The 15,613-nt window shown below is 39.2% G+C and overlaps 1 protein-coding gene across 1 annotated transcript in view; it reads right to left on the bottom strand.

Annotated features, from left to right (window-relative positions):
* LOC136881950 (transcription factor A, mitochondrial) overlaps positions 1-15,613 on the bottom strand; it is a 46,195-nt gene that overhangs the window by 19,395 nt on the left and 11,187 nt on the right. Inside the window, exon 3 of the mRNA XM_068225669.1 lies at positions 4,711-4,916. Coding sequence (XP_068081770.1) covers positions 4,711-4,916 — 206 coding nt within the window. The remainder of the gene's footprint in view (positions 1-4,710; positions 4,917-15,613) is intronic.

Here is a 15,613-nt window from a genome sequence, read left to right as displayed (position 1 = left end):
AAATAATAATTCGAATACAGCGGTCAGAATGACCGCATCGGCGGTTCTAGGTATACAGTATGTTCCGGCGGTCCTAGTGTTAACTGTTCCTTTACCTTGCAAGAATTACAAAAAATAAATTAATACTATTTACAATATCGCAGAACACAATGGTTTCAGTAGAACCTTCATCAGCAGAATCATCAACAGATATAAGAGCAGACCCAACACTACCCTAGAAAAAGATTCCGCTCCTAAAGAAAGTTTTCCACATTCACTTTCAATAATAGTAGCATTTACCAAATTTCTAATATTTAAAAAAAACACAACATCAAAATAGCGTTTAGAACCTTCCACACCAACTCCAAACTCATTTTCAATCCACACACTGTCAACAATAACAATAATAACATTAATAATAGATATCTGAACTCCGGAGTTTACAAATTAGAATGCCAATCCTGTAATTCCAGAGGTCAAACAGGCCACAATTTTGTCATAAGATACGCCAAAAATCGCAACGCTCTCAAATATAATCGTTTTTCAGCTATGAGTGAACATCATAAAGCATCCAGCCACGAATACACATCAATAGATAAAGATCTTAAGATCTTGCATTATGAGCAAAAAGGCACCTTACTCAACATTCTTGAAAGCATTCACATCGATTTAGATCAGTTTATGAACCCCTCTCACAATTTAAATAAAATCAACGAAAAAAAGAACATTCTACTTGAAACATTCATTCCATATATTTGTCAGAACTTCTATAATAAAAACAAATCCCGCCTCCATCTCTCAAACTCACTACCACTTCCCCCTCCCCACCAGCCCTGCACTGCCCTTCCCCCTCCGCTCCTCCCATCCTCACAAACACAGTTGAGCCAACAATAGACCTGATCATACAAACAGAAGCATTAACTTTGAGAAGGCCTGGCTGGTTTGAGAGGACAACCACCTTTTTAAGTACCGTAAGTTTAACGTTTTCTTCAGACCCATTTTACACTTTTTACTTATCACCCCAAGTTTCTCACACAACCTCATTTTTTCCATTACAGATTGGAACTTCATTGACGGTTTCCACTATGGTCACTTACAGTTTACCATGCACCTGTTACTTCTATAACACAGCTTCTCAATTTTGTTTCTGCCCTCCTGACCATTTAAAATAAGGCACACACACACACCTAGTCAACAACGGAAATAATCTTCGAGAACAGGACCGCTAAATTGAGAAAAAACTGAGAATGCTGCTATTATTTTAAAAATTTAAATTCATCTGTTTTTTTTCCATCACTTATCACATACATTTCACCTGGCATGTCGTCTCCTCTCAAACTTGGTTTCTCAAGCTTTGGAGATAGTGTTTCTACAAAGACAGACTTTCAACCTGAATTTTCAACACAGTGATTTTGTCCTGATTTTGAATTGTTATCAAACTAAAAAAAATTAGTCTAAGAGGTTCGCAACCTCACTTATTGTTTTGTTTTTGTCCATTATCTTTTATTTTATTTTCTTAGGTTTAGCACATTTTTTGGATTCAATTATGTTTTATATTAACCCTTTGTTCACCTTATTTGTCTCAGCGAGTTATTTATTGCTCCATCTAGTGATGTAAATTTTGTACTGTATATTGTTATTGTTTTCATTTCCATCTGTCTCTTTTGTTTTTCATTTGTTCATTCATTATGTTTTTAGCACATTTTTAGGTTATATTATGTAGATTACTTACACCCCTCACCCCCCTTTTCACTGAAGAGGGCTCAAACGAGTTGAAACATGTTTGAATTTTATTGCTCCATCTAATGATGGAATTATGTTTTGTATTGAATTAGGAGGATACATTTAATATTTTTGCTTTGTAAAGTAATGGAGTCTTAACACCTGCAAATGGATTATGGTGGTTTCCAAACAAATGCGTTGAGGAAAAGTGTATGTTTGCAATTCTGGAGACTGGTTAAAGGAATGATAGCTGCTGCTGACGTACTGTAGGTAAGTGTTCATATGATTCTTAAGTTTCTTAGCGGCTGTTGAAGTTGATTGTGAGTGCAGCTACTCATTCAGCTGTGTTGTTTCCCAGGCAATGTACAAGTTTTCCAATGCCGATTGTGCGGACATGCACTTCCTGTACGAGTTGGCAGATGGAAACGCAGTGAAGGCACATCGTTTCTATCAAGAACGATATCCAAATTGTCACTGCCCCAACAGAAAGACATTTCACTGTGTCCATTGCCGCCTACGTGAACACAGCAGCTTTACACCTGCACCTGGCACCAGCCAAGATCCACTACCCCTGCCCCTGTTTAACCTGTTCTCGAAGCTGTGCACCAAATTCTTACGGCAGCACAAGGAGTTTAGATAGACAGCTGCACCTTCCTCATGTCAGTATTTAGCAACTTTTGAGGGAACACCAACTGTATCCGTACTACCTACACAGTGGGTCCAAGCCCTAGCACCGGCGGATTTTCCTGCATGACTAACATTCTGCCAATGGTTCCTCCAACACTGTGTTTCACAGCCGCATTCTTCAGCATTGGTATTATAGTCCAATGAGGCAACGTTCACATGCGATGGCATTCAAAACTCCCATAACCAGCATGTATGGGCAGATATCATTCTGCATGCCACTAAAATGGTGTATGGCTTTTAGTGCCGGAAGTGTCCGAGGACAAGTTTGCCACGCCAGATGCAGGTCTTTTGATTTGACACCCGTAGGCGACCTGCACGTCGTAATGAGGATGAAATGATGATGAAGACGACGCATACACCCAGCCCCCGTGTCAGCAAAATTAACGAATAAAGTTAAAATTCCCGACCCTACCGGGAATCGAACCCGGGACCTCTGTGACCAAAGGTCAGTGCGCTAACCATTTAGCCATGGAGCCGCACCGCATGCCATTGTTGAAGGGAATTACCAACAGAGGTTCTCCAGCAACATCTGGGCTGACATCCTTAGTGAGTGCTTTCTGGGACCCTATGGACTTCCCAACCACCTGACAGGGGAGGCCTACAAGTAATTCTTACACACTATGCTACCTGCTCTCTTAGAAGATGTGCCACTATAAATACGTCAGGAGATGTACTTCATACATGAAGGCGCCCCTGCACATTTTAGTCGCAATGTCCGTGGACACCTTAATGTACATCACCCTGGTCACTAGACTGATAAAGCTGGACCAGTTGTTTGGCCTCCCCGATCACCTGATCTTAATTCGTTGGATTTCTATGCGTGGGGTTATGCGAAGTCATTGGTGTTCGCGATGCCTGTAGAGGATGAAGCAACATTTCGCAGCGGAATGTTAAGGGTCTTTCAGACCATATGTACAACACTGGGCATACTCCAGCATGTGCGTAACTCCATCTGAAAACAAGCAGAAGCCTGTGTTATGCCAGAAGGTGGACATTTTGAACACCTCCTGAAAGATGTAAACCAGTATACATCCATAAAAATCATGCAAGCTAGCCCACAACAGTCTGATATCTCCGAAAATATGCATTTCTGGACACATGTATACACTTTTGTCTTTCTATATGTGTGAGGAATCCACCCCTGCAATTATGGCATGTTATTCTTTAACACCCTGCAGTTGTTGTAGAGAGAGAGAGAGAGTGTGTGTGTGTGTGCAAATGCGCAGGCGCGCACAAGTGATTGTTGTAAATATATGCACGGAATTTGCTCAATTTACTTATAAACTTAGCAGTTTCTTCTTCGTCTGGCAGAAGGTAAGAGATAGCTTGTGCGACATGATTAGAGAACAGCGGGTATGCATGATAAACATGCTGACGGTTTCTATGAGAAACAGGCAAATGATGAGATGTAAGTTTGGGACACAGTTTAATTTCACCACAATCCAGTAACAGGAGATTTTTCGACAACATGTTTATCAACAAATTTCCCTCCAGACAGTGTAATACTGTCATCTAAGAAGTGATTTCTCAATAGTTTTATCAGATGTGGCACATCACAAAAAGCGATTAGAAAGCTGATGACGAAGAAGAGTGTGATGATGAAACTGTTTCAGCAGGCAGAAAACTATAATCAGTTAGAAAACACGTGGACAACATTATCTCTTTCATAGATTGTACTTATCACAATGGAAAGCAACTGAAACTTCACGCTTTTTACAAGTCAAATCCACTGTAAAATGATATATAATATATACATATGTGAAATCGTTCCTATTAAAGTATATTAATACAAGGCCTTTGTATCTGTCTCTTGGCACAGGCCAGAGCAAAGTGTAGCTTCCACCAAAGTCCCAGTCTCATCCATGGCTGTGACAATATGGAAGCTGCTGGGGTATGAGCGGTGCTGAGTAATGACATTTGGAGCACAAACAGTGTCAGAGTGTTATGAAAGGTGTTGCTCATAGGATCAGTCGTGCTGCAGTGGCACCTTCTGGTCCAGTGAGGAAAGCAATGGCAAACTACCTCACTCCTCATCTTGCCTAGTACGCCTCATTTGGGCTCTGTCATTGGTTTTTGTGGTTTTCCTATAATTGCATAGCCTTTGGTGGTGCTATCTGAGGATCCAACCAGCCTCTAGGCTGATGACTTAACAGACAGACAATACAAGGCCTATAGAAAGTCTTTAATTGTCAATAATATTCTTAAGTTTCATGATTTAACAGACTTGGAGTACCCTTAACAGTCCATTAAACTGAGAGTTTAATGGAGTTACATTTAGCCCCATGGTTCTTAATCTAAACAAACTGTGAGACTATAAAATACCTTTCTTAATTTTTTTCTTTCTTTTGCATCAACGATATCTTCTTTGGCTTGCTGTATCTCTTCTTTCTGTTCAGGAGTAAGAGACATCTCATACTTCAACCTTTCCTCCAGATAATCTCTCATAGCATCTTTATATTCATCATGTAACTTCTGACGTACTTCAGGATCTGCCTTTTCCCATTGTTCAGCTGCTAACTTTGTTACATCTAGGTGAACAAAGATTACTATAGTTTATTTCCAGACATCCACAGACTGAAATAAATAAGAATAATAGACCAATGCACTACAAAATTGAAGGATTGCGGGAAGGGGGACAATGAGGATCCATGAAATGACACACAATACGATCAGTTGAAATAATCTATAACTATGAAATTTTTCTGTCTGTTGAAACTAATAACTAATTCAGAATAAATAAAATTAGAAAATACCCAAGAAATAAAACATCATCTAATTAACACCAGAATGACATGTTTTGTTCTTGAAACAACATCATCAGATTCTATCTAATCACACTTTTAATTATTTTTTTTTTTTTTTTAATTTCTTATATATAATAGAGTCTCTCAAGTCTGACACATGAGATTGGGCCTTGTCGGGTTGTAGAACTCTGTCAATTTACTAGATTTTCAATGAAGAACCAGAGTTATCTAAATGAAAGCATTTCATTGAGAAAAAACTTAAAAAATACTCCATACTGCTAAGAGTACATGCTAAAAGAAAAACAATATTGTGTATATATATATATATAGACATATTAAATGAAAAGGCATTTTATTCAATGAACAGCAATTTATAACCATGATTAATTTCTTTAATGTTCATCTTCTGAATCAATAGCGCTATCCTGGAAAATAGAATTATTCTTCTTTTCCAAAAAATTGTTTCCACAGCTGGAGATTTAACCCTTAACCCTCAAATTAAAGTTCTCTGTGTTGTCTTTACTACTCTTATTTTAAATGTGAATTTTTATCTTATATGACCTGCGTTCATCCTTCACAATTTTGAAGATAGCACTTGCTTTGGACGATGTATTTATCCTATACACGTTTAAAGCAAGCAATACTGGAAAAAATAAAAGACACTTTAAGCAATTTTAGACAAATTATTTTGCATTTTTATTATTATTATTATTATTATTATTATTATTATCATTACCGGTATCGCATACCGATTGGTTTCATTAATAATTTCACTGAACAAAGTATCGGTAAAAATCAATTGAAAAACTCTATTCAGTCTATGGCTTCATACCTCGCGGTAGTTTGTAGGCTGAAACTGCTGTAAATGGCATTTTCTTGAAATCGGGATCTGTTGATTTATAATTGTGCTAGCCGTCGGCATCAGCCACATGTTGGGTTACGGTACACAAGCCGACCATCACCAGTTCACTTTTAGGCATCGTCAAATGCTACTAGAAATATTTGTTAGGGTACAAGGAAGGAGTAGAGGTGTGAAAATACTGTGGATTTTTGTGTTACCTGACATATACAACATTGAACAGTAAACTATATATGACAAGAAGAGCACATGGTGACCATGTTTGTTTAATATCGCTCGAGCTTGCGTGTGTGTGAATGGACAGCTGACGGCTATACTGCCATCTAAATAAAAGATTTAGATTTTTGACTGACTGTCAAGTAACATAATATCCGGATTCTACAAAGTTCCACGTTGAACTAAAAGATGACAGTATAGTATGGCATCGTGTGTTTTGTCGGCTAAGAGACGGCAGGCGAGCGGTGGGCGATACAATGTCATGTCGGGTCTCACCTGACATGCGACAGGAACGGGAATATCGTAATGTCGGGCCTCACCCAACAGATGAGGGGTAAGGGTTAAGTATCACAGCAATAGTACCAGCTTTTGGGTGGTTAGGCAATGTACTTTGCAGAGTTTTGCTCAAATGTAACTTAAAAGCTTTTCAGTCTGGTGAACACACAAGTTCAAAATAAACATTACACTACAACATACCTGTAAAAAAAATACACTATTAAACAACAAATAAAAGCACACACTATTTCGCTCAGACATGCCATTTGAGCTCATCAGTTGGATTAGCACGCCCCTCCAAGACTCTGCTTAGCAGTGGCAGACCGACTGCACAGTCCCGCCATGTAAGCAAATAGGGATTGCTAACCAGTGCAAAACCCTGCAAATGCAAAACAGGCCTAACCACCCACAAGCTGGTACTATTGTTGTAACATTTAGATCTGCAGCCGCGAAAGCCTTTTCTGGAATTTTATATCCATGGGGAGTACACCTTTTCTGGAAACAGAGAATTCACTTCTCCTTTAGCAGGTTAACAATCCCATTTGTTAACATGGCGGAACTTTGCAGCCGGTCTGCCACTGCTAAGCAGAATCTTGGAGGGGCATGCCAATTCAACTGATGAGCCCAAATGGCACGTCTAGGCAAAAATCTGCAAATGCACATGGCCTAACCTCCAAAAGCTGGTACTATTGCTGCAATATTTTGTTAGGTATTTTAATAGATATGACCTGTATTGACTAACAAGGACATTTTTTAATTTTTTCAAGGGAATTTTTATGACATATTGCTTAGTCGAGCAGCTCGTCTCCTTATTCCCAAGTTTTCCCAGCCCAAAGTTTGCAAAATTTTCGTAAAACTACTCTTTTGTTGGAATTCACCCAAAACAAATCATGTTGCATTTCTTTTGGTCTTTTCCAGTTCTTGTATCAAGTAATCCTGGTGTTAGTCCCATTTACTAGAATCATACTCTGACTGGGGTCTTACAAGAGTCTAAAACGCCCTCTCCTTTACATCCTTACTATAACCCCTAAATACCATCATAACCACATGAAGAGCTCTGTAACTTTTTTTTTTTTTTTTACAATCTTGTTAATGTCATTACACCAACGAAGATCATTCCTTCTATTATCACCTCGGTACTTCCAGTGATCTCCATGAGGTACTATCACCCCATAAACACATTACTGTAATTAAAACTGAAACTAATTTTCCTCTCGGTGAAACAAACTTTTCATCCCATTTACCATCATATCATTGTCTGCTGTCCATCTCACAACATTGTCTAGGTCTTTTTGTAGTTGCTCACAATCCTGCAACTTATTTACTACTCTATACAGTATATCACATACCCGCCAACTTTACAAAACCAAAAATCAGGAGATGTTGATATGAAAATCGGGAAAAATCAGGAGATACAATTGGTCAAAACTGCTTATGCCTTGCGCAACACAGGAGTACTATGGTATATATTATAACACTTATTGTCTCAAAACCTGACTGTTGCAATACGAGGCTAAAAGACTAAAAATTACACATCTCCATTCTCTCGCAGGAAGCATGAGAGTGAGATGATCGGTCTCTGATAAGGCTTCCAAAAATAGTATGAACTCATGCTCCACATGTGTCAATCAATCATGCGCTTAGATGCCATTGCTTAGCAAATGCATAGATTAATAGCTGCCTCTGTGGATCAGTGGTACAGTGTTGACCTCAGGATCTCAAGATAGCGGGTTCAAACCCGGCAGAGGTAATCGGATTTTTGAAGGGCGGACAAAAGTCCATTCGACACTCCATGTCGTACGATGTCGGCATGTAAAAGATCTCTGGCGACACATTTGGTGTTTACCCGATAAAATTAATTAAATCTCAGCCATAGATGCTCAGGAGAGTTTCGGTTTACTCGGTCTGCCATCTAGTGAGCCTAGAGTAAAACAGAATGTCGAAACTGACGAGCAGACAGCCAGATGGCGACAAATTGAAATGTCTGCACACGGTAGCTGAGGTCATATGATTATTATTATTATTGCATAGATTAATACATTGCATCACGTGCCCGCACGATTATGTGAAGCGCAATGCTATTTTTATCAAGCAATAAAATAAAATAAAATTTGCCAGAATTGTCTCCAAATGGCTCCTAAAATCTCTAGAAAAGTCACTATCACTATCTTTAAAATTTTGTCAATAAAATGCTAAAACAGACTCCAAATCTAGCGACTAGTCTCTAGAATTGACTAGACTGATGTGAAGAAACGCGAATATAGCACGCGAGAACGAGAGATTTACAATCGATATACGCGCCGCGATATACCAGTTTCAATAAGCATCGCACATTCGCGCGCATTTCTCATAATAATAAACGTCAATATTTCATTTGAAAGCTGCCAATGAGCGAAGGTCTTCCGGCCACTGGTGTACAGAGTCGAAATGGTAGGATTTGAAAACAAATGTTTGAAGTTCACCAAAATATAAGCTAAAATCGGGAAAAAATTGGGAGGTGGGAAAAACTGTCGAAAATCAGGAGTCTCCCGCCTAAATTGGGGAAGCTGGCAGGTATGAGATCATCATCTGCAAAATGCAAATAATGGAAATGTAAAAGGCACAATACAAATTTTATTCAAAATCATACTCCCCACATACTGTTCATCACCAATAACTGCACAGTTTATTGTGTGTGCTCAGTGAACATGCGTACTAAATTCGGAAAGGATTTGACTGTTTTTATGACTGCGAACAAAACATTTTCATATAATTAAAACATTTAGTATAACTTCAGTTATGGTACAAGAGATGAAGAAGACAAATTAAGAAGTCAAATCTTACAAATCTTACTCTGTATTATATGGAGGAGAGATAAAAGTGTTCAATGCCACTGCTGGCGACCTACCTACCGACCCTAAATTGTGTATTTACTTTTATAGTTGAAAATGCCCATAATTTTCTGTTGGAGTCAGTTGGATTGGAAATATAACACTTCAGATTCTTTATGTTACCAGATATTCCTAAGCATTTCCACAACTTTTTATTTGACTGGCTACCATCTGAGGTGAAACCAATTATTCCGACACCTAATTGCTCTAATTGTAGGATGACTTGAATGAGAATGTCATTGCAGAAATGAATGAATGTCACATACAAAACAGTTATGAATTAATTTTCGGTCTTTTCTATGGATAGCCTTCTCCCATTTTAGTAAAATACCACTCTCTTTAGGGGGCCTAAGTAATGCCTACTTGAAGACGATCGGTCATATTCAGATCTGCAGTTGGGTACAAAACACGAGGGCATGATGTGGTAGTTTCCTCCCTCACTGATATACGTTGCCTTATAGCACAATAGCAACAAAGACCGAGGTATTTAAAACATAACACTTCTCACACCTCTCAATCGTGAATACACTAATAATGCAAACTGTCGAAACATCTCTGACAGCGACAATAGTGAGCAATAAAAATGACTACAACTAAAGGCGAATATAACGCGGGCTAATGGCCAAGGGTCTCTGTTGACATCGCAATTGCCTGTGCTGCAACCAAGCGGGTGTCCCACCAACCTCTTGAGCTCTCTTACAGGCAAATGGAGAAGATGTCGCACTTCCTCTTCGATACGCTATGATTATAGTATGTCCAAATAATAGGAAACATGCTGATTTCCAAAATGCAAATATTGCATGTCCTAGTTAAATCAACAACTGTACTTCACGAACGTTGTAAGTCCCATATAATGATTTTAGCCTAGGTATGTCCATTTGGTTTCATTTCACTTGAAGGCGCAGATATTGTATGTCCGAACATACTATTTTGCTGTTGAAAATTTCAAGTTCTTACTGCCTTGATGGAGCACAAATACTGTATGTCCTGGACACCGTTTTGAAAGATTTGAGACATATTTATAACTGAACAGTGATTATTCAACTTTATTTAATTGCTTATTATTCATACCTTGTGATGTTATTAAGACAATAAAATCATTTACGTGGAAAAGACAAACAACGTGCAGAAATTCCTCACAGAACAGGTATGAGTTGGATAGCATTCCAAAAACTAAAATTCACCCTAATCAACAAGGATGTTCCAATTAACCTGAAGACCAAGGTTTATACCATATTTGCATGAATAATCCCCGCACCCTAACTTTAGGTAGGCTTATTTTGAAAAAAAGAAATGCCAACTTTGTTGCAAAAAAACGCATCCCAATTTCGTGCCTCAAATTTTTTTAAAAATGTGCGTGTATTATTTGCGTAAATATGGGTATTTACGCAAATAATCCCCGCCACCGTATTTACACGAATAATACTCGCCACCGAATAATCCCACACCCTAAATTTAGGAAGGCTGATTTTGAAAAAAAAATTGCCAACATTGACGCAAATAAAACCCGCACCCTAATTTCGTACCCCAATTTTTTTTTTTAATGTGCGGGTATTATTCGCGTAAATACGGTAATACGTGTGTGCTACCAGTTACTACTTACGGTCTGGAAACGATGACTGTGACGAAGGAAAGTGCTTGCAAGCTTCAGCGAACAAAACGAGCCATGGAGTGACAGATGCTAGGGATCAGCCTTAGGGATAAGATCTGTTCAGAGGACTTCAGGAGAAAAACAAATGTAACTGACATCCAGGAGAGAGTAGCAAGACTAAAATGGCAATGGGTAGGACACGTAGCTCGACAAGACTACAACAGGTGGACCTCTAGGATTGTTCAATGGAGACCATGGGAACACAAAAGAGGCATTGGAAGACCGCAGAAGAGATGGCTTGATGACATATAGCTGTTGGCTGGAACACGCTGGTTCCAAGTGGCTCAAGACCGAAGACGATGGAAGCATATGGAAGAGGCCTATATCCAGTAGTGGATTGAAATAGGCTAGAAAAGAAGAAAGAATACCGGTAATAATAAATGAAAAAAAAGAATACCGAAATCAATTCCTTTGAGAAATACAATGTTCGTTCTTTTAAGTTCTCTTTCACATTGTTAGTGCCAAATGTTGTATGTACCAACCTTCCATTAAAGTATAGTGAATAATTCCTTTACTGATGCACAAAAATGTAATCCAGTTGTTAAAATACAATTACAAAGAAATAATCTACAGATCAGTAACACTGGCTACAGCTGGCTACACTTCATAAACTTCCAATTTGAGTTTTCTCAGAATCATGATTTTTGGATATACAATGTTTATGCACTAAGCCATCGTTATCTCCCTTTATGTTTGCCAGGGAACCCCCGCATTCTTACTTATATAGGAAAATTAAAAACGGAAACTATGTAAATCAGTGAAATGCAGCCATTTTCTGTTATACTATTGGCTGTACTGGCCAGCATGTGATGAAAAACAGTTTGCTAGTGTCTCCAATAGAGCTCACAATATCATGTCTTCCACAGGGCTGTCACATTCCATGAATATAATGGAACTGCAAAGTTGGAAAGGGACATAGTTTGTGGCAGATGCGAGTGCTGTATCCCTGACGTAAACATATTAAATATGGAAGGAGCGAATTTACAGATTTTTAATGTCACATCACAATGACGGTAAGCTAATGGTCATTAACCCATTAATCTCTGAAGGGATACTTCATTAATTCAAGTTTTGTCCACTGATGAACACAGAATGCGCTGCTGTTGCATGGGTCACTATAGGCCCGTGGGCTGCTAACACTCTCAGAACCCATTTACTTGCCCCTAGCCCAATGGTAGAGACCTAAGGTTTTGTCACTAGCCAGACCTAACCAATACAGACTGGATCTAAATTTGTAAGTTGGCAGCCTTGCATAGCACATTGTGATGTAATGCAAGCCATGCCATGTTGGATTCCTAAACTCTCATCTGCATCCCCAATAGTAAAGTTTTTCCCAACAATGGTCTGTCACGAAACTGCCCCTTTGAGAGGCTCTTTGCTTAACACCCCAGACGTGTTACACCAATGGCTTTTTTGTCACTAACCAGAACGTGCACAGACGGAAATTTCTTTCGACAGTAGTATTGCCCTGTCCCCTACTAAGGAAGCAAGCAAGATGGGGAAATAAGAGAGCAACGTCCTTCGTGGCTGCTGCAGTGCACTCTTGCCATGCTAGTCTCATAACATTACTGAAATTGTACCAAATATTTAAACAGTAAAACTACCAAAATGGTAGGTGCCACTAGACACTGGCTATCCATTTCAAATAACAGTGATATTTCACACCCACCTGAACAAAGTCTAACTCCTTATGCCTGTGTTTGCTCGGCATGTATTATACTGAAATGAGGTCAATAATAATAATAATAATAATAATAATAATAATAATAATAATAATAATAATAATAATAATAATAATACGGTCTCAATTACCATGTTGCAAACCTTCTGAAGTGGTACCATCAAGGTGACCTGCCAACCAATTCTGATATTCCAGTTGTGCTACTATCTAGCAGAATGGATGCTGTGACCAAATTAATTTAACTTTGTTGGGCGACACTGAGTGCACCACTAGAGATCTTTATTATGCCAACAACGGCATGGAATGCCAAAATTTTCGACTACTCTTTAAAACCAATATTGTTGATCCGTTATTGGACATTATAAATTTTCCAGCTAACTCATTCCTGGTTGCCAGCGTTTCGCCCCTGTGTGCTAGGTTGGGCTCATCAGTTGGTAAATAGCACACCCATCAAGAAGCATGGCTAGTGCATACCATGGAAGCCACTGCATAGGCTACTTCGAGCCACCGGCAGTGCCAATGCACTATGAGAGATTTTGTCTCATTACTCATACATACATACATACATTATCATTATAGACTGTTATGCCTTTCAGCGTTCAGTCTGCAAGCCTCTGAAAATTTACTAAACGTCGCCACAATCCTCGATTTGCAACTAGTGTTGTGGCCTCATTTAGTTCTATACCTCTTATCTTTGTCTAACCCCTGTAAGTACCCTGAACCAAGAACTCATTCTACCATCAATTCTCACTGAAGCCCAATTGTCAACATAAATGCCTAACAGAGTCTAACCATCGTCGTCTTGGTCTCCCTCTACTTCTCTTACCCTCCATAACAGAGTCCATTATTCTCCTAGGTAACCTATCCTCCTCCATTCGCCTCACATGACCCCACCACCAAAGCCGGTTTATACGTACAGCTTCATCCATCGAGTTCATTCCTAAATTAGCCTTTATCTCCTCATTCCGAGTACCATCCTGCCATTGTTCCCACCTGTTTGTACCAGCAATCATTCTTGCTACTTTCATGTCTGTTACTTCTAACTTATGAATAAGATATCCTGAGTCCACCCAGCTTTTGCTCCCGTAAAGCAAAGATGGTCTGAAAACAGACCGATGTAAAGATAGTTTCGTCTGGGAGCTGACTTCCTTCTTACAGAATACTGCTGATCGCAACTGCGAGCTCACTGCATTAGCTTTACTACACCTTGATTCGATCTCACTTACTATATTACCATCCTGGGAGAACACACAACCTAAATACTTGAAATTATCGAGCTGTTCTAGCTTTGTATCACCAATCTGACATTCAATTCTGTTGAATTTCTTACCTACTGACATCAATTTAGTCTTCGAGAGGCTAATTTTCATACCATACCCATTGCACCTATTTTTAAGTTCCAAGATATTACACTGCAGGCTTTTGGCACAATCTGCCATTAAGACCAAGTCGTCAGCATAGGCCATACTGCTTACTACATTTCCACCTAACTGAATCCCTCCCTGCCATTTTATACCTTTCAGCAGATGATCCATGTAAACTACGAACAGCAAAGGTGAAAGATTGCAGCCTTGTCTAACCCCTGTAAGTACCCTGAACCAAGAACTCATTCTACCATCAATTCTCACTGAAGCCCAATTGTCAACATAAATGCCTTTGATTGATTTTAATAATCTACCTTTAATTCCATAGTCCCCAGTATGGCAAACATCTTTTCCCTCGGTACCCTGTCATATGCTTTCTCTAGATCTACAAAACATAAACACAACTGCATATTCCTCTCGTAGCATTTTTCAATTACATGGCGCATACTGAAAATCTGATCCTGACAGCCTGTCTGTGGTCTGAAACCACACTGGTTTTCAACCAACTTCCTCTCAACGACTGGTCGCACCCTCCCTTCCAAGATGCCAGTGAATACTTTGCCTGGTATACTAATCAATGAGATGCCTCGATAGTTGTTGCAATCCTTCTTGTTCCCTTCCTTATAGATAGGTGCAATTACTGCTTTTATGCAATCTGAAGGTACCTTACCAACACTCCACGCTAATTTTACTACTCTTTGAAGCCATTTCATCCCTGCCTTCCCACTATACTTCACCAATTCAGGTCTAATTTCATCTATTCCTGCTGCCTTATGACAATGGAGTTTATTTACTATCCTTTCCACTTCCTCAAGCATAATTTCACCAACATCATTTTCCTCCTCCCCATGAGCTTGGCTGTTTGCAACACCACCATGATGATTTCCTTTTACATTGAGAAGATGTTCAAAATATTCCCTCCACCTCTCCAGTGATTCCCTGGGATCTATTATGAGTTCACCTGAATTACTCAAAACACTGTTCATTTCCTTTTTCCCTCCCTTCCTAAGATTCTTTATTACTGTCCAGAAAGGTTTTCCTGCTGCTTGACCTAGCCTTTCCAGGTTATTACCAAAATCTTCCCATGACTGCTTTTTGGATTCAACAACTATTTGTTTCGCTCTGTTTCTTTCATCTACGTACAAAGCCCTGTCTGCCTCAGCCCTAGTTTGGAGCCATTTCTGATAAGCCTTCTTTTTACGTTTACAAGCTGCTCTCACTTCATCATTCCACCAAGAAGTTCGCCTTTTCCCATCTTTACACACAGTTGTTCCTAGTCATTCCCTTGCTGTTTCTACTACAGCATCCCTGTATGCCACCCATTCACTTTCTACATCCTGAACCTGCTTACTGTCTACTGTTCGAAACTTCTCACTAATCATATCCATGTACTTCTGTCTAATTTCCTCGTCCTGGAGATTTTCTACCCTTAATTGTTTGCAGACAGATTTCACTTTCTCTACCCTAGGCCTAGAGATACTTAGTTCACTACAGATCAGATAGTGGTCTGTATCATCGAAAAATCCGCGAAAAACTCGTACATTCCTAACAGATTTCCTGAATT

The sequence above is a fragment of the Anabrus simplex genome, chromosome 1 (genome assembly GCF_040414725.1).
Source record: "Anabrus simplex isolate iqAnaSimp1 chromosome 1, ASM4041472v1, whole genome shotgun sequence".
Taxonomy (NCBI): Eukaryota; Metazoa; Arthropoda; class Insecta; order Orthoptera; family Tettigoniidae; genus Anabrus; species Anabrus simplex.
This window is presented reverse-complemented; position numbering and strand designations above follow the sequence as displayed.